Source organism: Diadema antillarum, unplaced genomic scaffold, assembly GCF_040938485.1.
Source record: "Diadema antillarum isolate AM-2024a unplaced genomic scaffold, OU_Dant_1.0 scf00000188, whole genome shotgun sequence".
NCBI classification, from domain to species: Eukaryota; Metazoa; Echinodermata; class Echinoidea; order Diadematoida; family Diadematidae; genus Diadema; species Diadema antillarum.
Genome location: NW_027271077.1, coordinates 453,445 through 475,847, shown reverse-complemented (window position 1 = coordinate 475,847; position 22,403 = coordinate 453,445). Strand labels below are relative to the sequence as shown.

The following is a 22,403-nucleotide window of genomic DNA, read 5'->3' as shown; positions in this document are numbered from 1 at the left end:
AAATGCTGATGGATCGTGATCTTCGTGAGGCCCACTTTTCTCTAAATGATGGGAAACCTTTTGCAAACCAGCAGACGATGTTGTTATTGTTTTTGTGCAATCGCCAAGAGTATTTTTTAATGGCTTGTTGCGATTCGACATAAGTGTGACTCATTGCTCATGATAAATGGTTTTTCCATCAACTCTTCTATAACACGATGTGTTGTCATGGAGATGAAGTTTGACAAGTAATGTGTAACGAACAATATGAAATATAAAGGATGTTCTTGTGCTCTGTCAGTTACGCAAAGCCGTTTTCTGTAATACATTTGTACAACAATAAAATAATCACATTCTACTTATTATGAAAACGAAAAAACACTTGTGAAAATGCCGGTTGAAATGACTTTCGATATATTCATAATAATAGTGCAGGAGCAATAAACATGAGGCACAATATCGGCTCTTATATCATAGCGAATCTTTGAACACGCCGATGTTGATATATATATATATATATCACGCGAGAAAAGGGCCCTTAGCGCCGCTGCGCGCAAACGCCAGAAAACGGCGCGGAAGTTTGACAAAGCAATACGCGCAAAAACAGATCAACTAGTTAACTGCGCGCACATGCATAGACACATCAAAAAGTGACAGGATTTGGACAAAACATACTTTTTTGAATGACGTAATGGGGTCATTTAGGATTGGAATTTCAGAAAAAGGTTTGCATATCTAAATACGTCAGAGTTCTTTCCACAATGTGGAGGTGAAAACTCATTTTCGGTATTTAATGCCCTAAGGGCCCTTTTCTCGCGTCACGGCCCATATATATATATATATATATATATATATATATATATATATATCACTATCATTGTTATTATCATAATGTTAGCATCGTTGTCAGCATCTTTAGCAATTCTGCAGAAGTGCAGAGGTTGTGAGGTGATACCGATATATAAAGCGCCAAAATGATTATTCGTTAAATGGAAAGTTTCTAATGAGCGGGGTGCGTTTGATCTACCCACATGTTGCCCCAAGCAGCTTGTCTTGTTGGTGGGGCGATTTGTGAGGCGTGTCTAATGCTTGAGCGTAACGAGCCGGGCACCCGCATACCTTACCGCCTCTTCAAACAGACACCATTCTCGCGATGGACGAGTGCTTGCTTTCGCAGTGCTGTGTAAAGGGCTATATCGACAGCCAGAAATGGCGCCCAAATTAGCTCACTTAGCAAAGTGGAAAAGATCGAAGTGTACGAATCATTGTGGAGGAGGGGGAGGAAGATGAGGGAGGGGGGGGGGGACGAGAAGAGAGAAACGAGAGCAGATCAGAAGGAGTTTTGAAGTCTTGACAAGAGAAGATACTCGACTTTAAGCCACGGCAGAGCAGCCGTCAACCTCACTGGTTGACCGCAGATCACCCGACTTCATACCCCCCCCCCCCCCCCCCCCGGTCTTCTTTATTGGTTCGTGCTTCATTGGGGAAATTTCACGAAATCAATCACTTTACCCATGGTTCAGGAAAATACATCGCCTCCAATATGCAAGCATCAGGTCAATGTCTGATTTAGGAACCATGCCCAGAACTAGGGCAATGACAGTATGATACTGCTGTATGCTCTCATACAAATCAGTCGTTCTTTCAGAACAAAACCTTGAAAATCGAAAATTCGCATTCATTTCATGTACAACTCTCTCCCTAGTATATCTAACAGAACGTTTAAACATTTTCCCCATTATAATCCTACTAGACAATCCAATTAATTTCATATTCCCTTCGTACAATGAACATTGTTAGCCCAAAATATTTTTTTTTTTTATATACTTGTTCCTGATTCTGGAACTCTCTTGATAAAATAAAACATGCTCTTACAGATAATTCTTTTAAGCGCATATAAACTCAATCATTCTCTACTACGGTCGTATATTTCATCTGCAGATTAGTTAGCTTGTGTCATCATTTAGTATTTGCCAGCATTTCTTTGTAAAATCATATACATAATATCGATCATGTACAAGTATTATGATTTATCAAGAAGTTGAAGCGTACGATTCAGATCTGTCTGATTCATCATCTTATTTTCTTACTTCTCTCTATGTAGGCTTTGTTTTGATTGTTAAATAATTTTGTCCTTTTGTTTTCATTGTTGAATAATTTTGTCCTTTTGTTTTCATTGTTAAATAAGTTTGTCTTCTCTCTTTTTCTTGTGTCTTCTTGCGTCTATTGTCCTATCATGTCCAATATCCAGTCCCGAGTTTGCTTTTGTTTTCTCTTCGTGGGCTATAGCCTATATCATGTGCATATCCCCATTTATTTCTATATATTTGTCTCTATCTATGTCTATATGTGTAGGTAAATTCATTTTTCATACATTTATCTAAATTTTATTTGAGTGACATGCACAATGCAAGCACTGCTCTTTGGTGGGTCTGGCATTTTTTTTTCGCTGGAACGTGTTGTAAACCTAAACCTTTTATTGCAATGGCAATCATAATTTATAGCAAAACAATGACGTGGACAATGACGTCATTATATTGTCATCTTATCCGCACACCGTGTTAACTTGTGTTCCGTTGAGAATGAACTGAATTTTGAATTGAACTGGTAATTTCACCAAAAAACAAAAACAAAAACAAATAGATAACAACACCTGCCCCCAAATAAAAACAACAAAAAAGTGGGACGAAAATAGAAATCAAGAGATTTAATGTCATTCTTTTTACAATTATCATTGCAAAATAAAATCGTATAGCAATCAAAGTGAAAATTTTGTAAATGTAAAAGAAGAAGGAAAAAAAAAGTTTTCGGATCCTCACTTCGGAGTATTATACTGAACACAAACTACCAAATCTTCCACATACATGTACTCTACTGTAAGACATTATCAAAAGCTTACAGGGATTTTCATCTCTTCACGTCTTATATGAAATTATGTTACTCTCAAAACAATCATTACTTACTTTCAAATCAGCAGTAAATGCAATTCCGAGGTGATTTATTTGAGATTTCATATACATTTTCTCGAAGGCTCGATGAGAAGGCTAACAACCTGGCGTCACTGTGCTGTACAGACACCACGATACTTCCCTCGCCGAGAAAATGAAATGCTTTGAACAATAGGAGAAATGTAGATGCATATTTGTGATCCAGATTCCCAAATAGGAACTGCATTGATGATAGAAGCACAACATTTACTTCGTGATAGAATCCATTTCTAGGAGCAGTCTACGGAGGCATCCCCACTCGAGCAGAGCATGTAGCCTGCAGTCAATGGGCGAAAAATGATAACAAAAAATAAAATCTCATTTGATATGGACATCAGGGGGGCATTTCATGAACCGTTTTGGTCGGATATTTTTCAGACAAACTGTTACAAGTTACTGAAATCCTTGCATATGATTGGCTTAGAGCAAATTTCTCCGACAACTTTGTCGGACAAAAAGCTTCATGAAATGCCCCCCCCCCCCCCGAACACCGTCTTGTATAGTTTTGTTCTGAGTCACATCACGCAAGGTGATTAAATAATCAAATTTGTCAGCATTTTACAAATACACACACACACACACACACACACACACACACACACACACACACACACACGATGTCGGTGCTACGTGTTGCATAAAAAATACATTGTTATTGTTTAGTACAGTTATGGTGGGAAGAGCACGTTGCATGCGTTTTTAGTGAATACTGAAACCGATATATGCGTTTACACACATCTTCTATTTCTCGCATGATAGTGATTGTAGGACATTCTTTTTGACGATTAGGAAGACGAGCTGCTGAATGATGTCGATCAAGGTTTATTCGATATTCCACACTCTTCACATCTTCACATGCATGCAAAGAAGCACCGTATGCCCTCTATAATACAAGAACGTTGGTCTTCGCGCCTAAATCTCTCCCCGACGTATCGTGTGGTCAGATGCTGGCTTACCATTTAAACGCAATTTCGTATCCTACATTATGTGGGGGGCATTTGACACTTTACTGAGAGAGTCCCATCGCTGTGAAGGTCAGTGCTATCACAGTACTTTTCATCCCAGGGCGACCCAGTATTGATGTCAATGAACGTTTTCTTCCAATTTGATAACGACGCTTCACTAAATCGATGCACTCTCCTTCGTTTTGCAATGGCGCTCTCCAATTTGAGTAACAGAAATAGATGAACTGTATAATTCGCCTGGAGTTTTTCCCCTGAAATAAGCTCCCTCTTTGCCAGTCAGTGCCCAAACCACCTTCTGCTCATCAAATTAAGACGTCTTTTACGCATAATTCCTTTCCTCATCCGATGCCACTTCACGATCACTATACTAGGTAAGATTAATAGGCATGATACTGCTACTTCTCCGTCGTTGGATTACGCCTGTGAGCGTAAAAACACATTCTGTAGTTTTCCTCGCTATCAATGTATCATTCCTGGCAGCTAACAGATTTTTGTTTGTGTCTTTTTTTTTTTTCTTTTGCCACAAGCTCAAATGAACGTGTGTGTGTGTGGGGGGGGGGGGGGGGGTCGTCATTTCAATCCATATAAAGTGTAGTAGGAATGAAGCTCAGCTGGTTCGGTGACCGCGCTTTTGGTGTTCTTTTATCTCGAGTGTCATAAGATCTTGACAGCCCAGGAAAATCGATTGTGGCATATTATGTATTCATTTCATTGATTGCGTAGTCGCGATCTAAAGTCGCTTCTTCAATTTCAACAGCGAGGGCTGCCCGAAGCTGTAGAAGGCGTCTGCGTAATAAAGACCTGATAACGTTGCAAAGTTTTGCACAACACAGAAACACTGCAAATTGTAAGAATTCCTAAAGGATATAAGCTGATCTAGGCCCGTGACACCATCTAATTGTGTGTATAAAGTCTCTCATTCCTTGCTGGCAAACCATTCGAAAAGTGTGTCTCTTTATCGGAGTGTGATATAGAGCTAGTAAAGTCATCCATCTTTTGCTACTTTCCTTACATCAGAAGTAAGTCATGCATTAAAACTATTCCTAAGTGGTTCGACATTCATCATAAATTATAGCCAAGGAGATGAATAATCATGGTTGTAAGACAGATAAGATTTCGTCTCTATGTGGAGACGCGGTGCTGCCCAGTAAAGCAGAAAAGAAGATTAAGTTACTTGGTATAAGCAATCTTATAAATATCAAAGCAGGCTGTAAATTTATTAAAAATCCTCTCACTGCCAACGATTCTAGTCCTTCCTCCACCCGTTTTTTTCCCTCCATCGTTCTAGTGAAAAGCTATTCGATGACGTCCCCACTGAATTCTATTCCTCTCGTGTTTCATCCCAAAGACGCGTCGATTTTTTGCCCGGGTTTCGGCGATGACTACGGTAGCTTTAAACTCGCCCACTGCCAACGAGTACCTGATGCATCCCACGTCATTATCATGCCCTAATGCATGCGTGGCACAGGCGTGTCAGTGCATCTGTTGGTTTATTCTGTGCGCTCGGTTTTCACGTTAATTCGGTTTTTTTCCCGGGTCGTCAAAGTGCAGTGATAAACGCGAGTTTGAGGAGGAAGCGAGGAGAGCAAACCAAGAGATTTAATAACGCTCTTTTAGAATCGCCGCACGACATGATGCATCCAGCGTCTGCCTGTCCAAAAAAAAAAAAAAAAAAAAAAGAGAGAAAAGTCCAGATAGCAAACAGAGGGAGCAGCGTGAAAAGGATCACTGCGAGCGAGTTACTTATACTAGTCTTGTAGTATGAAAATGAGCGCTTGACTTGCACGGACAGCGATGAGGAGACGCATTGGGGAAATTTCAGATGTGAACGATGCTTTTAACTTTATGTTTCTCATCAAAGTTTATTTTGATTTTCTGCGCACTTCGTATTTTGTAGATGCTCTAAAAAGTTAAACAAACCGTATGTTCAAATATCGGGAATGCATGGTTTTTAATAGGATACACGCGTGAACTGTATGATATTAAGGTTGACAATATCGAAAGGTAACATGCTATAAGAGGAATAATTTTCTGTTTTGTAAAAAGACATAACCGAAAGCCCTTGCCTTTGATTAAATACCCGTACGTCAGTCACGTCAGCCAATATTTATATACTCGTCTTAAAATAATCCAATAGACAGTCTCACGCGTGTATTCCTAGTCCTTCTGCGAAGGGCGTTAAATTCATCTTTCATTATCTCCACCATCACCGCCGATACTTACCCCGGGGCGCCCTCCGCGCTCCGTGGCGGGAATCAGCCATGATGGATCGGGCATCTCCCCATTCCAGTCACAATCGTTCATTTTCCGTAACCCACGGAGCCAGTCGGCTCCTGGAGGACGACTCGTCTCCGTAAGATCAGGAAGAGAAACATATTCTCCACCCAGCCAAAAGAAGAAATAGAATATATCCCACCACTTCTCCATCTGAGAGTACCACTTTCGTATTCCGCGAACGGTACACATCCAAGACAAGGAAGAATAATGTATGATATCGAACCGCTGATAAATGGAGGAGACATACACATCAAAATCGAGCATCCCGGAAGACACATCTCACTTCGGCGGACGGGCTCATGTTTAAACTTGCGGATTGCATTTCCGCACAGCTTTACAAAGAAAACAAAAAAGAAAGTTTTGAGTTCCCCCCAAGGATGTAAAATCTTCCAGATCATTACTTAGGTTAAACTTTCAATTGTGCATAGATCACAATTCCCTAGAAACGTTCATTCATTATTCACAAGATTTTAAATGTCTTTGCAACAAAACTGATAGATGTCATGAAAGTTTAAACCGTTATGATTAAACATTTATGAAGGTATAGTACCGATGATTGATGATTAAGCATTCATGAAGATAATAACGATGATTGATAATTAAACATTTATGAAGATGATAATGATGATTGATAATTAAACATTCATGAAGATAACACTCGCTTAATCAGATTACAGCCATTAACACCGTCCGTGAATCTTATATGTTGCGGTTACCAGCTTGGAACGAAAAATGTGTTTTCCATTATTATTCGCTGGATCAAGTATTCTAGATTGAGACGTTGCAGATGGAGGAAAACCTTGGAATAATTTTAACACGTTGAGGACCAGTCCCGAGTATACTCGGGCAGGTGTCTATGGGAAATGCGTGTTGTGGCAAAATCAAACCGTCCTCAACGGGTTAACTCAACACCACATTTGTCTCGAAACGCGTCTTATGGCGTGTGATAAGCCTTCGAGGGAGAATGTATCATTTTGAAACCCGTATACTGCCGCTGATATTCTCAGCAGCGTGAAAATGTGACTTGAGCAGTCTTGTTCAAAAGTATCCGAGTACTTTGATGAATTAGTTCTACGCTACCACTCTAATTAGGCCTACCCTAATAGATGTTTGCAAAGTAGAGAAGCACGCAAGAGCCTTGCAAACTAACACAAATTAAGAACTGCAGCAAAAGATAGATTAATGAGAATTGGGTAAAAAATCTAATCACTCAGTAATCGCGCCACCTTAATGCAAGGCAGATAACGACATTTTTCAAGTTACCAATGAAGCATTCACGTCCCCCAACTAAAAAGGACATCAGACTCATTTGGGTGTTTTAAAGGTTTGTCTTGGAACCACGTAGACAAATATATCATATGACATGATAACCTTCCACTTTACATTTACTTTTTCTTCCTTCGTAAATATTATGAGGATGAATCCATTTGAACAGAAAGGTTAAGAAATCTTACTGAGACAAGTTCAGTCAGGCTCCAATCAGGATGATGACAGTTGGATCCTTCATGTGTGTGATTCGTTTTAAGTTCAGCTGCTGTCCACAGTTTGAAAGTGGTCTCCGAGTATTCTTGAGACATTGATATTAAGGTTTAGCCAGATGTTTTTCTTAACTATTTATGCCAGTAAGCCAATTGTACGGCAAATTGACATCATGCACTGTCAAGCTACTTATACCAGTAGCTTCCCGTCACACTATACCGGTCACCTACAGAATATTGTCAAGTTTTACTACAAATTGACAATTTCTATCAACTGAATGCGGCCGTGATATCGAAAGTCGAAGATTGGCCCCACTCATAATCTTCGCTCCACTGCGTAAATGGCTGTAGGAGTATGGTTGCAACCCAACAAGTACAGCACAATCTTTAGTTGTTTTTACAATGTTTCTCCGTGTTCGTGGTAGCAGCGTTGCTGGACGTGGATAGAGGCTTGAATTTCCTGCGACTTTGGAGATTGTTGGTTTCATTAGGCTAAGTGCTACATGCGATGTCCTTGATCATGAGATGAGATGAAAACATTATAGTCTAGCTTCAGTTGTAATGGTCTTGCGCTGTTCTTGCTTTGATCATGCTTCCCGAATAGAGAAAACAAAAGGCAGCACTTAGTCATGTTACACTACAATATTGATGAACAGTGAGGGCGTGCTTCATTGAGTCACGTCTGGGGCCACCACACCGATGTAAAGGAGGAAGACCTATCGAAAAGCCTAATAGATTAGTAAACCTACACATTCCCGAATGGAGAAAACAAATCACCATCGATGAAGTCATGTTACACCACAATATTGATAGACAGTGAGAGCGTGCTTCATTGAGTCACGTCTATGGTACCTGTATGAATTGCCTAATTGCCTCCAACAGTCTAACACTTCAGGTAGAGATTATGCATCTATTATCAATAGTATTGTCACATGCACTGATGTAACGGCGGAAGACCTATCGAAAGGCCTATAATAGATTAGTAAACCTGTACATTTCCTGCTTTGAGGGATGTATCAGTGTTCGTTTTTTAGATCTCACATATGGATAGACAGGCTGATTCTTGTGGGCTTGTAAGTAGGCATTTTTACAGTCATGCCATGTTGCTGTGCTTTTTATGTCTTTTTATGTCTTCTATGTTTGGATTTTTATTTTCTGTCCGGTCTGTCCTGTTATGAATTACTTAAATCCTTCTGTATTTAAGAAAGTCAAAGTTTTTGCGTCTAGGGCATGAGTTGTTTACAGTATAGAAGCACTCCTTTTCCGTGGGCCTTTTTTTTAAATAGTTTTGTTGCATATGAACCGAGATGATATTTTCTGTATTTATGAATTCATATGATAATTGATATCTTTTATATATACCAAATGGTATTCACATTTATCATTGTCATTATCATCACTATATTAGAAAGTGAATGTGACGATTTCATGTAACGATTAACCATCCTAAACATTAACTTCTACAAATGCATCATAGATGCAAGCTTAACTTACACTATTATGGTATTATTACATGATATCAAAGCGTTGGCATTTAGTTTCACTGGTTTATTCATATAAACTGTATGTAGTTTACGAGTAAGTGGTGTATATATACACGCACACTCATTCTGTGACGTATATTACGTGACCAAAGCATCGAAGCTTATCTGCACTCACACATGTTGTGTACATTGATGGATGTACAAACCTGTACGCTGTAACTTGATCACTGATGATGACTATATCATGCATATCTCAAGTGTTATTATGTGCATAACTATACCATTCACGCCATTCGTGGCCAAGCCATACGACGTGAATGTGATGCCCATACTGCGCGGCCTCGTGCAAGTTTGATAGCAAAAAAAAGCATGTTCAGTAAGTGACTTTATTTTTAGAATAAACAGTACCTGTCCTTTTATGGAATGATGTGATTAGACGTCGGGGTTATACCTCACGACATCATGAATTCACCTTCAGAGAACATGCTTTTTGTGCTAGGATGTCCTGACGGGGAAGAATTGCGTGTGAAGCTCCTTGCTTTGCAAAATAAACTTCTGTTGTTAGCTTCACATACATTTTTTGTAAGCTTACCCCCCGTGTACACGCCTCCGCAAAGAGCGACCAGCGTCTCGAAATAGTGCGCCTTTCATTGGTCGAAATCCTGGTCAACAAAATGTTGCATTATTTGAAATAGTTCGGCTGACAAATATTGTCCCAGGCAGCTCGAAGTTGAAACTCTGACAAACACGTTGAATGCCTGCCGCGTGAAACCCTAAACTTCGTTTAATTCTGTAGCCTTTCCCGCCAAAACCACCTGCTGTCTCTAGTGTCAACCTTCTGCAAACATTTTGACACAGTGAAATTCGATTGCGCACCTCGAAACATTTTCTTTCTTATTTTCTTTCTTTTGGAAACAAATATCGGTGCGGTTCACACAGTTACGTGCTTGTGAGGAAAATGCTTACGTTCTATTGACCATGTCATGAAATTCGCGGTATGCGTACTTTTAATAAATTTCGTGCATGTAACTTTGTATAATACTGCGACGTATGCGTATCTGTGCAGCTTTTATGTTAATGATACTGTATGAGAGCAAGTATGGATACTGTACATGCACTAAGATGTGTGCAGCAGCATTTCATAAATTATACAGTGTCCACCCCTGGGGAAAAGAGACTTGGATAAATCTTCTGCTTGCAAGAGAAGTATGTCTATTACAAAACTTTGCATTATGCTGAGTGAAATATCCGTCTATAGGTTTCATTTACCGCTAATCTGTTGAAAGCCGCCATATTTGATGTGTATTACCGGTAATACCCCCAGACATTTTGAGTTGATTGAGCTAGCTGCGCGCGTAATCTCGCAATACTGCTCAATGAAAGAGGGAAAAAACACAAACGAAGGTACAAACCAGTTTTCCTAGTATACTATTTCAAACGCTTGTTTTATGTGTGTGTCTTACATACAAATTGAGGGAGATTTAGTAAAGTATGCAATTTCGCTTACAACAAATGGCAATCCTTAAAACGATATTTCTAGATGAATATTTCAAAAGGAAACGATTTATCCAAATACACCCAATAACACTGATTGCTTGCACTCAATCACAAACCGCCGCCGTATCCCATGTTTGTGCACGCAGTATAAAATACGACATGGGCGATATAACTCAAAGTGCATTCTATTTCTTTGATTCCGTGACCTGCCGTGCGACAATCACTTAAACATTGAATGAACATTCATTATGATTGTCATTCATGTTTTTAACGGAGAGAAACTTTTACTTGCAGTGATGCTAGTTCATTGGGAAGTTGTCTGGATCATTTTATGCCATACGATCCCTATTGTCATAGGGCGTACGTTCTGACGTCACAATTAAATAGTGATTGTCTTTGACGGGGTAAACTAACACACAGTCGTAGTAGAGGGAATCTATTTTGATGCCACATTGTCTAAAGACGCATTCATACAGAGTTTACCTCGATTTATTCGTACTCTTGACGTTGTCCATGCAATGAAGAGCGTTTATCATAAAATACGTACTAATAGCGACATTGATGGTAATGACGACAACTGTTTGATATAAGTGGTCAATGATAATAATGATGATGATGATGATGATAATAATAATAATAACAATAATAATAACAATAATACTACTAATAATAATAGTAATAAGTTGATCTCTATGTAGTGTAATTTTCAATACACACACGTAGATAAAGTTCGCGTACTTTCTTCAAAGGGATGAGTCTGTGGGACTATGCATTATTGTGTATTTTTCCCTCTTTTAATTCGATTTGGGGAGAAATTTATGATAACAGTTCATTAATAACGGTCTTCTCTATACCGGTAATTTTGACTTCAACATATCTGTTTAGAGAGCTCTTTTTTAAAGTCTGTGTTGTAAACATATTTTGCAAACAGTGAGGAACTTTTCAACTTTGTGGTATTACCTTCCGGGAGGCGTATTCACGGCTGAAGATATATGAATGTGCTTCTCAGTACGTCCTCCGCCATCATCCCCATTGTCATCGATTTGTTTTGGTGTGCTGTTTTACATTGCAAACGTCGCGCGCAAAGCGAGTTTATAACAGGGAAGTGAATTAAGACTTCATTACATAATATTATCATGTAGATAAGGATGCTATAATGTGTGACATATGTGCTCTGATTTCGTCTGCTGTTGTGATGTTTCATAGCTTTTGAAATTATAGGCTTCACGTCACGAATGACACCAACAAATTGGCTCATGCAGATGTGATAAACCTGAGTAAACAGTGAGGCAATTCAGATTTTTTTCGTGGTTAATGTATTTGTGTTCCAATATGTATGATTCATTGTCTTACTTTACCACGCGTGTTAAAGTATCTTCGCCATATCACTATAGTACACTTTAATAGTATCACTTTAATACTGTCAAATCATGTGCAATTAAACTGTGTACAATCATTACCACGATTCCTTTCAAGTGAATACAATGGAGAATCGTGACCGCAAAGGGACTAGTCTATAGCTGGCAATATTATGATCATCCTTTGTTGAAGGAAAGATAGCCGTTTTGAATTGTATCTACAGGCCAGGCGAGAGGTTTTGTTCGCTCACGTCTCACTGTCATCCCATTTCAACAGCAGACAATTCGGGGCGAGAAAGAGAGAGGAACAAATCCCGCCATTTTGGTTATCTCCGCGAGGTGAATATCGCAAAAATATCACGTGGTGCAAATCACTTATGCAGCCGATCGATTACTGTCAACTCAAGTCTGTGCGTGACTGGAATGTCATGAAACATAATATCCCTGAGTTTTTAGGTTTTATTTTTACCTTTATTCAAGAATATCTCTCATTTTATACGCCTAAGGCGTTTCTGAAAGAATTTCAAGGGGTTCGTATCATTTGGAACTGAAGTGGGCGTAGAGCCCGTTATTACAGTAACAGGTGTTGGTGAATATTCAGACATTTTAAGATTTGTGATTGATTGGTAACTGTACCTGTAAGCTTCATAATCACGCCACGGTATGTCTCGATGGCACGTTAGTTCTTTTGTAAGCGATGTTACCATGTTGGTAGATGATACTGGACATTTCTTTCTTTTCTTTTCTGTTCAGGCTTAGAAAAAAATTATTTGTCATGAGCGTGTGCTGCGCTCGCTATGCATTACTTGTCATCTGGCTTGTGACTCCCTCAGTTTTGTTGCCAACATGACTGTATAATATCAACGGCATTCATGGATAGGGAGCTTAAAGGGGGAAATCCAGTCCAAATCTTAGTACAATAAAAAAAAAGAGTTAAAATCTTTCGCGTGCAACAGTAACAATTTGACTGAAATCCGAACGAAAAATAAGGAAGTTACGACATTTTGAACATTTTTTGCTAATTTGTGCAAAACAGTTCTTGTACAGTAGATATGAATATTCAAATGATTGAGGTAAGCATGTCATAACCTCACAATTTTTCATTGATCGTGTAAAAAAAAATGACGAGAATTAATGTGTCTGTCATTGAAGTCTGAAACATTGACGTTATTCCCGGTTGAATAACTTCAGAATAGTTAGATATGATATTACTATCTGAGCCTCGGACATAACTGCGTTTGAATGAAAAACTGGAAATTTCACAATTTTGTGTACGAACTATATGGCAAGTTGTGAGGGGATGACATGCTCACTTTGACATTCGCATATTTGTATTGGCCGTTCAAGAACTGTTTCTTGAAAAATCAGCGAAACTTCAAAATGTCATAACTTCCTTATTTTTCACCCAATTCCAATCAAAATTTTACCGTTTAACTCGTAACATTTTACTCTTTCTTATCAGACTAACTTGTATTTGGACTGGATTTCCCCTTTAATGAAGGGTGCGCGACGGTCTCGTCAAGTGCACTGCGCACGTTTGACGTTCCTTTTAAGCCAGTTCATAATTATCTCATGTGCACATTTTGGAAAATGACGGTTTTTCCCCTTCACTTTCTTACGCACTTCACTCGTTTTCAAAGTGACATAATGCATATTAAGCTTTCCCGACGTAACTATTTATGAAATTCAAGTTCAAACAAAGAATGAATTTGCGTAGACCAGGTGACCAGAATGGCTCGTCAGTTAAAACTCGTGGAAACATCAGTTTCATTTTTTGTAGTGTACTGAATGCATTAACAGACTCTTTCCGAACATCATTGTCAAATATCAGGCTTTAATAAACACTTTGTTGCTGTCAGGTGAAAACGCTGGCAAACAACATTTTATGAGGATTACATGAGTAATCATTACATCACAGATGTTAATGTCAGTTAATTTATATGGCAACATGCCTGTTTGGCAAAATTGTCCTTTTTTCTGCTCATGCACAAAGTGAATGGCTTATTCCTGAGATCCGCTTGTCGGTGGAGATTAGTCGACTACGATCTGTGCAAGCTTTGCATCGCGAGGTGTCGTAATCATTGACGTCAACCAGAATCCCTGTGACTCGGTGTTGACACATAAAAGTGCCAAAAGTGACGACCACGGTTCAACGTCATCACCCTTCAGTATCGATCACACTCGGCAAAACAATTGGCTCTTCAGGAAGGCTTTGCCTTCTTAAATATAGATACGTCTGCGTAGTTGTCAAATTTGGAATAAAAGGAAATGCATACTGCAAAGCCGTATGAATCTTATTCAGCCTTTTACGTATCGGAAAAGTATCCAAATGTGCCTATTTCGGCACACTTGCTCGAGGGAAAAGAAAACAATCTGCAAGAGGGTAAACTTAGAATTTATTGGCGAATGGCTCTAGTTGTTTCAAAGCTATTGCTTAGTCTGGGATAATTTATGGCTCTGTTAGAGGAAAAACGGAATTAGATGGTAAATCAGAAATAATGGCAAAGATTTAAAGCGAGCTCTCTCTGTCAATTAGCGACGACTGCTTGTCTGGCAGAACACGGAAGCAGATATAGGCATTCGGTTCGCTGATTGAATCGCCATGCCCAATGAATCGAACATTGTCAATTTACGTGATTAGACGAACCCCGCCCCCATTCCATTAACAACTAAGCAAGATGAATTGTCGTGATAACTATAAAGGCATGCTTCTGCACTTTTGGAACGCTTAGCAAGCGTATCGAAGTTTGACTATTTCAGGATATATGACGTCATCATAATAAGTTCAGCTCCATGGTAACTATATACCGTATCAAGTGACAAAATTGAGCGCTGAGAGAAAAGTATTGCACCTTTTCTGTAACTCTTGCATCTTGCGAGTTAGTATGCCTCTGCTAGGAAAAATGACGGAGAATTGATTTATTTTATCAACCTATATCATACGGGTTTGACTGCTTAACGTTATTGCCAACATATTCCTTTTCAAAATGGAGTCAGCCCATTAGTGTGATCACATAGGTTGGTTTGTATGAAAAGTTTCTTTCTAAAAGTGCTAAATCTATTTTTCATCAAATGACTCTTTGACTCTTTTAGAAAAGGGAAGAAATCAGGCAGTAAAATTGAGCTTTGTTCCAAAAGGTGTTCAATCCACAAAATCAAAAAGAGCATCAATTCTTTAAAATTACGTGTAGACACATTATATTTTTCCAAGGTACACTTTATTATGATAGGGTCACTATAACTGGACATGAAGTCCTTGCGTGAAAACACACAGAAGCATGTGGAACAAAAATCATTTTTGTCCCTTAACATCAAAAGTGGATTTAGCAACTTTTGGAAAGGAACTCTTCATAATAGTGGATCGCCTGAAGCAATGTCAAAGTGTTTGGGGAAACGAGCATCATGTTAGCCTCATCACCGTTTCCACCTGAGAGGCGATGTGGGAAGATGTACGGGTAACGTGTTCTCACTTCTCATTTCTCATTCCTTTGTCGTCACCAGTAGATTTAAAGCAGGGCATCCCCAACTGGGCGACGATATCTACATACGATGACACGTAATGCGTCCAACACTCGCTCCACCCATAGCGGCACTACAGCTATCAATTCTATCCTCTGCTATTCTATTCTATTCTATTCTATTCTATTCTATTCTATTCTATTCTATTCTATTCTATTCTATTCTATTCTATTCTATTCTATTCTATTCTATTTTATTCTATTCTATTCTATTCTATTCTATTCAATTCAATTTATCTTCTTTATTTCTTCTTCCACGGAATAAGATCTTGAGTAAACATTGGTTTACTGTTACAGTAGATGTAATCAACGAATATAAAACTTTTTTACGTTATCTATATTCCGAGACAAAAAGAAAAATGAAGGGTCCACTAAAAAGCAGTGTTTGTACACTGGGGACATGACATACAATCGACGCAACTCCCCCCCCCCCCCCCCAAACAATTGAAACGAATGGCTTTATGCTCTTCTCTAATGACTTTAGAGTTCCATCTTCAATTCCACAACTGACTTTACTTCTAGGGGGGTTAAAAAAAAATCTACAGGTGCATTTGCCTCTTGATAACGGGGCTTTGATGCCGCCATCTTTCTGAGCAATCTGGAAATGAATTTTGAACTCTAATGTCGGGTATATTTTGCTCGTTTATTCATTAAATGAAATGAAATTTCTCCTGCTGATAAAACATATAAAACAAAAGTATCTCCCGTCAAGGAATATGTGCACTATGTAAATCCTCCTATCAAGCCGATTTTATCACTTTTCCTATCAATTTCAGCAAAGGAAATTGATATGGTGTAATATCCTTGAATAAGTCTTTATACGTCTGGAAAGTGTCCGGACATGTCCAGTTGAGTAATTTTAAATTTTATTTCATTAATCTTCGTGCAATTTTTATTCGCACACCCCCGTGTCTCTATCATTAGTTATACTGCTTGCCTTTTATGACTAGGGATGGCGGAAAAGCAATTGCCACCATAAAGACATTATCTTCCTTGCAGAGTGGCTGGTCATCATGCAATAAGACAAGAATGAATCAATTGTTTTCCTATCTCTTAAAAACAGATCCAGTTTGGCACATACTTCAGGTGTTTTTGAGTGTCGGCAGCAAACATGGGTTCGCAGGAAATAAGCCTGTTGTGAATCTATCTCGTGAACCTCTTTGGTGTCACCGCAAAAAATTTCTCCTACGAAACATGTCATTGCCCGTTATAGAAGGAACACACTGTTCCTTCACAATGTGAAAGCAGTGTCGGCGAAGAATGCCCACCGTCTTTCACTTTCAAACGACGACAGTCAGTGTAATATCCGTAGTACCAACCACCCTGACTTGTTTCGCAGGAAGAGATGTGTGTTCCTAATATAGAGGTGCAAAACATATTATAGTTGCAATCCAAAAATCAGAGTGTTGTGGCTGCTCGTTCTTTTCGGCAGAAATAGAGCTGTATACCCCTTCACCTTAATTGAATTCTGTGGTCTGGGCAGCGTATGAAATTGTGTAATGGTGCTAGCCATCACAAGCCAGTGCTTTCAGTAATACCGGCTGGCGCTCATTGTCAGGGAATTCATAAAGCTTAATTCTCCATGATCGAAATTTGATTGGTATTCAGGGGGTGGTGTCTCCGGCAGTTGGAGTCCACAGGGTGGTTAATTTGGTCGAGTGGCGGTTGTCCTTGACAATGGTTTTGTCCTATGTAAAGCCTCGAGTCTGTCGGACAGGGTATGCCCTAGCCATGCCATGGCTTTCCCGCCGCCAGCTGATCATTGTGTGCTGATTGAGAGTAGATAAAAAAGTGAGATTTAATCATTGCAGCAGCGCGGTCAATTTAGAAAGCCTCAGGATCTGATTAGCTTCTTTGACTGCATTTTTATAAATCTGAAGGTCAGGTCATGTTTTGTACTCGTAAACACCCTCTTTTCTCCCCCTATTTAGCTTGATTTTAGCGAGCTATCTACCCTGTTAATGCATATGATTATCCCCATTCTTCTGTCTCTTGTTTTGTATGTGTGTATGATAATACAAAATTACGTATTTTTGTGTATTCGTAAAAAATGCAACTGCGAATGACAATAAGTTCGCACACGTTTTTAGATTATGGAGCACTTTTATTTGATTTCATTTTGTCTAATTTCTAGCAGTGTAGTAATACGCATTCAAATGCGTTTTAATCACAGTTAGATCTCGTCGTACTCGTCTTCATTCGTTGACAGTCAAGAAGTTAGCTAGCCTGGAATCAAATCTTCAGCATGTCTGAAACATGTATCATCCTCGGGATGAGTGCATTCTTTATCGGGTAGTTAGAATTTTATGTAAGATCTACCAATTCTTGTGTGAACTTTAGATTGTTCACATTCGATAAATAATTGGCCAAGTCTGTTGTCTTCTTAATACCGATATCAGTTGTAAGTCGTTCACATTCGACGCATTAGTTTCATTCGTAATCATCCGCCAGTTCAGACGTTGACCGCAGTTCGTTCGCATTCTATACATTAGCTTATAACCTGTAACCATCTGCTGGTTCAGATACAATTTGTATCTATTTTACGTCGTTCACATTTGATGCTTAAGCTCAATGTGTCCTTGTAGGCAATTATCGACAGTCAAGCAATAATTTCAGTGACCAAACGCCATGTGGCGGTTGAATCCGCAGATGGGTAATGATCGTTGTACGTCATAATGAGAAGTTGATGAGAGAGCGTGTTACCACTTTTTGATGGAACGGAATAAGCGTGAGAAAGACTCGTTGTTTTTTTTTTTCGCGCGTTGTGTATTTAGGCAAGACGCAACAGGTGGAAAACGGCAAGATATTTTTGACTTGGCAGTTCATAATTGGCAAAAATCAACTAATGACGCTGTGTTGATTCAGAGTTAGCAAGATGACTTCTGTTTTAACCCTATGCGTGCTTTGAGTGCAAATTTGGCACAGAAAACCTAAGAGCGTTACACACGCTGTCCAAAGTTCAGGGCACAGAAAGGGTTAATACACCAGTACGTAACTTGGCGGTTCAAGTCAAGTTTGATTCCTGACACTGCTTAAACATAATCACATTGCGTAATAATTTGAGCAAGTCCAAAGCGACTTGGAATTGACAACTTTTTTTTTGTACACACCTTCCGATATTCTATCTAATTATTGCTTTGCTCGCGACCCCTCTTTAGTGTTATTAGATTTCATTATTTCATTAACTCTTCCTCATTATGCTAATTGTATCAATATGTGTAAGGATAAAGCTTGTGATTAATAAGTCCAAGTAGAATGCCGTGTTATCCTAGAATGTGAGTTGATTGGTCTACAGCTGTATATAGCAAACTACTAACGGCAAGAAAAGCAAAGAAGGCGCTCTATATAACACAGCAGTTTATTAGAGATGAAATGTTACAGTTACGAGAGTTATGAGCCGTGGATGTAATGAACATCGTCTGGCGCTAATTAAGGCATCAAACCTGTGACGGGGTGGATTGTTGTTCCCACAAGCACGACTCATCCGGGTGTGTTTGCCGCTCACCGATCTCTGCCATGTGATGGTGATGGATGTGGGATCACAGGCTGGTATGCCGGAGCACGTAGCGGATAATGAAAAACCCATCCGATGATGGGATATCCATGTTGCCTTGACGCCGGGTGCTCAGTGGAGCGAGCAACATTCCAACATGAACTCGATGCCGCGGAATTTAAGACATTATTATTGCTTCCGGACTTACGTGAACACTTGACAAAGTTTTATTAATCTACTTTTTTCTTTTTTTTTTTTTTTTTGGGGGGGGGGGCTTTGTTCGAAGTTCACTCTATGATTTGGAAAAAGGTTATAGCGACTGATGATCTTGTGGCAAAGTGCAATGTTGGTCCAATGAAAGATAATCGCCGTTAATAGCTTTGCTAACATGAAGAGTTGCAGTAGTAGTCGGGACTAGTGCCGATTACATATTTAATGCAAGAAGTAATACAAACAAGAAAAGATACATTTATAATTATAGCACATGTTCAAACCATGAGTAAGTTGTGTATATGCTTTGTTTTCTACGTGAAACTGTCTGAAGTGTGATTTAACAAGGATGAATCGTGTTGCATCTATAAATCCCCATAACTCTTGTGATTAACAACCCCCTTGGAAAAAAAATCAGAAAGACTATGCTATCAGAGTCGATTCAGGTTTGGAGAAAGTCCTGTTTTGTAAGTAATAGCACATTTGAAGTTCAAAACCAATAGCTGAATTGTTTGTCTTTAAGCAATCTTTGTTGAAACCTGATCTTCACTTAGCTCTGCCCCGAGAACATAAAAACAAGAACAAGAACGAGGAAAAAAAAAGAAAATGTATGTAAGATCCAAACGTTACGAATATTAGCTGTGTAAATGACTATGTAAGTATTTTGTTGATTTGTTGATTTGTATTGATTTTGAAATGCAGAAATAAAAAACTGAACTGAACTGAACTGAAACCTGAATCCTAAGGGCCTTTAAAATTGAAACTTTGAAACAAGGAAAAGAACATCTTGTAATGAAAATACCAAGTGTGGTATCTCCACCATCATAGTCTAACATGAATCCTCGATGACTTGAGCTGAGTACACCAGCTTCTGACTATTATGAATATTGCATTTTCCGCCTATCGTCACCCACGAAATAATGTCAACTTTTCGTCTCCCCCCTGCAGCAAACCCCGATCCGCCGCACGGCCTGCACGAGCCTGAAAGAAGAGACCCACTGGAAGTGTCTTATCCTCACACTGCTGATGTACGGCAGTCTGGCCGTGGTCTTCTGGTGTCAGACCAGCATCGTCGAGGTGGTGGCCTACACCGTGCAAGGGGAGGCGGTCACAGTGAAGGACAGCCCCTGCCAGGACGGCTACACCTTCATCCCAGTCGCCTTCCTAGTCCTACTCTACCTCGTCTACCTGGTCGAGTGTTGGTACAGCGATGTCCGCATCGAGATTCAGTACAAGGAAGACGTGAGTACTGTGTATAGCCGTATACGCAGAATACGCAATGCCTACCCGGTTGTATGGTGGCGCGCGATTTCCTACCACTACAATAGGCATACGCGGCAGGTAACTCGGTACAGACACGGCGATGCGTACACCACAACGCAGGAGTACTTCGAAAGGATCAACACGCATTCCGCGGCAGGTGCGTTCGACTTTGGTGAGTGTGGCGTGAAGGACGTGTCCAGGCAGCTACTTGGGTTAGAGGACCATCCTCTGACCAAGATCACCTTCAACAAAAACTTCATGTTCCTCAACGAGGAGGCAGAGAACGATTATTTGTCACAGAGGGCGCGCTTCTTTACAGAGAACGAAGGACGAGATGAGAACTTGGAAACAAGAGAAGGTCTTGGCCTCACGGAAGTGGAGTTTACCGATGAAATGGTGACGTACGCGTGTTCTGAGAAGCTTCCTTGGTACGTTTCCATGTCAATGTTCTGGGTCACCTCACTATCCATGCTCTCGTGGCCTTTCAGAATATTGATATCCATGAATACTGCCATAGTCGATTATCAAATTGAGAAGCTCTTCGGCACGAACTATACAGCGAACATGATAACCGTGGAACCATGGGCGGGTGAAAGTGGAACGATCACGAGGGTCACTGCGGTAGATAGTAATAGGAGTTTAGAGACGCTGATACGCGACAACCGCCATGTTGTGCCTAGCTACTCCGAGGCACTCCTCATGGAAGTTGCAAACGGGAACCGATCCCGGTCAGGTTTGACGCCGACAGGACCGGGGCCACCGAATGCCGCGCACCGTGGCAAGCACGAACACATCGTCCATAGTCACGACACAAATACGAGACACAACTATCTTCATGGAAACGGCCGATCGAGGACATTACGTCGATCTGCCACCACAGCTGTAGGGTTGTGCTATGTTTCTAGTTTATCAAACGATCGTGCAGCGCAGTCATCCACGAGCGACTGGACACTTCGCTCACCTCTAACGCCAAACAATCGGTCACTATCGAATGGTCACACCCCGTCGACGAGTTTGAGAATACTTCCATCCCGTAGCACATCTAGCCACGTGTTAGCCATCAGCAATATGCTCAGTCGGATTAAACCTTCAACGAATTCACACAACAACGCCTCTGCGGCTACTAGTGATTCTGTCAACAGAACTGCTGCGATTCCGACCGGAGACTCAGAGCACAATCCCAGTCTTCGCAAGCCGATGATGTCGGCCTCGTCGACGCCTAGCAATCGACGTCACAGACGTCCAACGTCGTTGCCTCTGTGCTTCGGTAGCCAAGGAAGTCAGCAGGATGAGAGCGAAGTGGTGGACGAGATGCAGATCGAGTCTTGGGTTCTTATGGACGGGGAGGGAGAGGTACGGACGGTTACATGGCATCGCGCCAATGACTTCAACCAGTCAACAGGTGGCGAGGGCGTGGTCGTCGTCCCTATGGACTCACCACCACCGTACGACGCGGCGCTCAACATGCACGTCCCCGAGGAGGGCGGGGAAGGGGACACCACGGAGGAACAATCCAGCGACAATGTGGAGACATCGGTATAGTTTGATCGTAGAGCTTCCAACAACGGTTTGCCGATCTATACAGGACTATGTGTAGATTCGCATTCATTTGAAGATCCAGATTATATTGCTACAACTATTAACTTTATCAGATTTATTATATAGATTATAAAGACCATTGTCGTATCTAAAAAGATTCAATGATATCCTATGCGCTATATATTTATGGTCAATACTGGAGCTCTCAAAGATGAAAGTACTGATCTGGAAAATGAGATCACCATAACTGGTAACTGATCAGCGCAATGAATGCATCAACTTTAACTATTTAACTGTCATAAATCTTTATCATTCAAACCACTAAAATGAATGCTACTTATTGCTCTTTTACTTG

The 22,403-nt window shown here is 40.1% G+C and overlaps 1 protein-coding gene across 1 annotated transcript in view; it reads left to right on the top strand.

Moving 5' to 3' along the window:
* Positions 1 to 22,051, top strand: part of LOC139723394 (transmembrane protein 151B-like) — a 41,505-nt gene extending 19,454 nt beyond the window's left edge. The window contains exon 2 of the mRNA XM_071634640.1: positions 20,195 to 22,051. Within this exon, the coding sequence (XP_071490741.1) occupies positions 20,195 to 22,051 (1,857 nt within the window). The remainder of the gene's footprint in view (positions 1 to 20,194) is intronic.
* Positions 22,052 to 22,403: the final 352 nt, after the last annotated feature.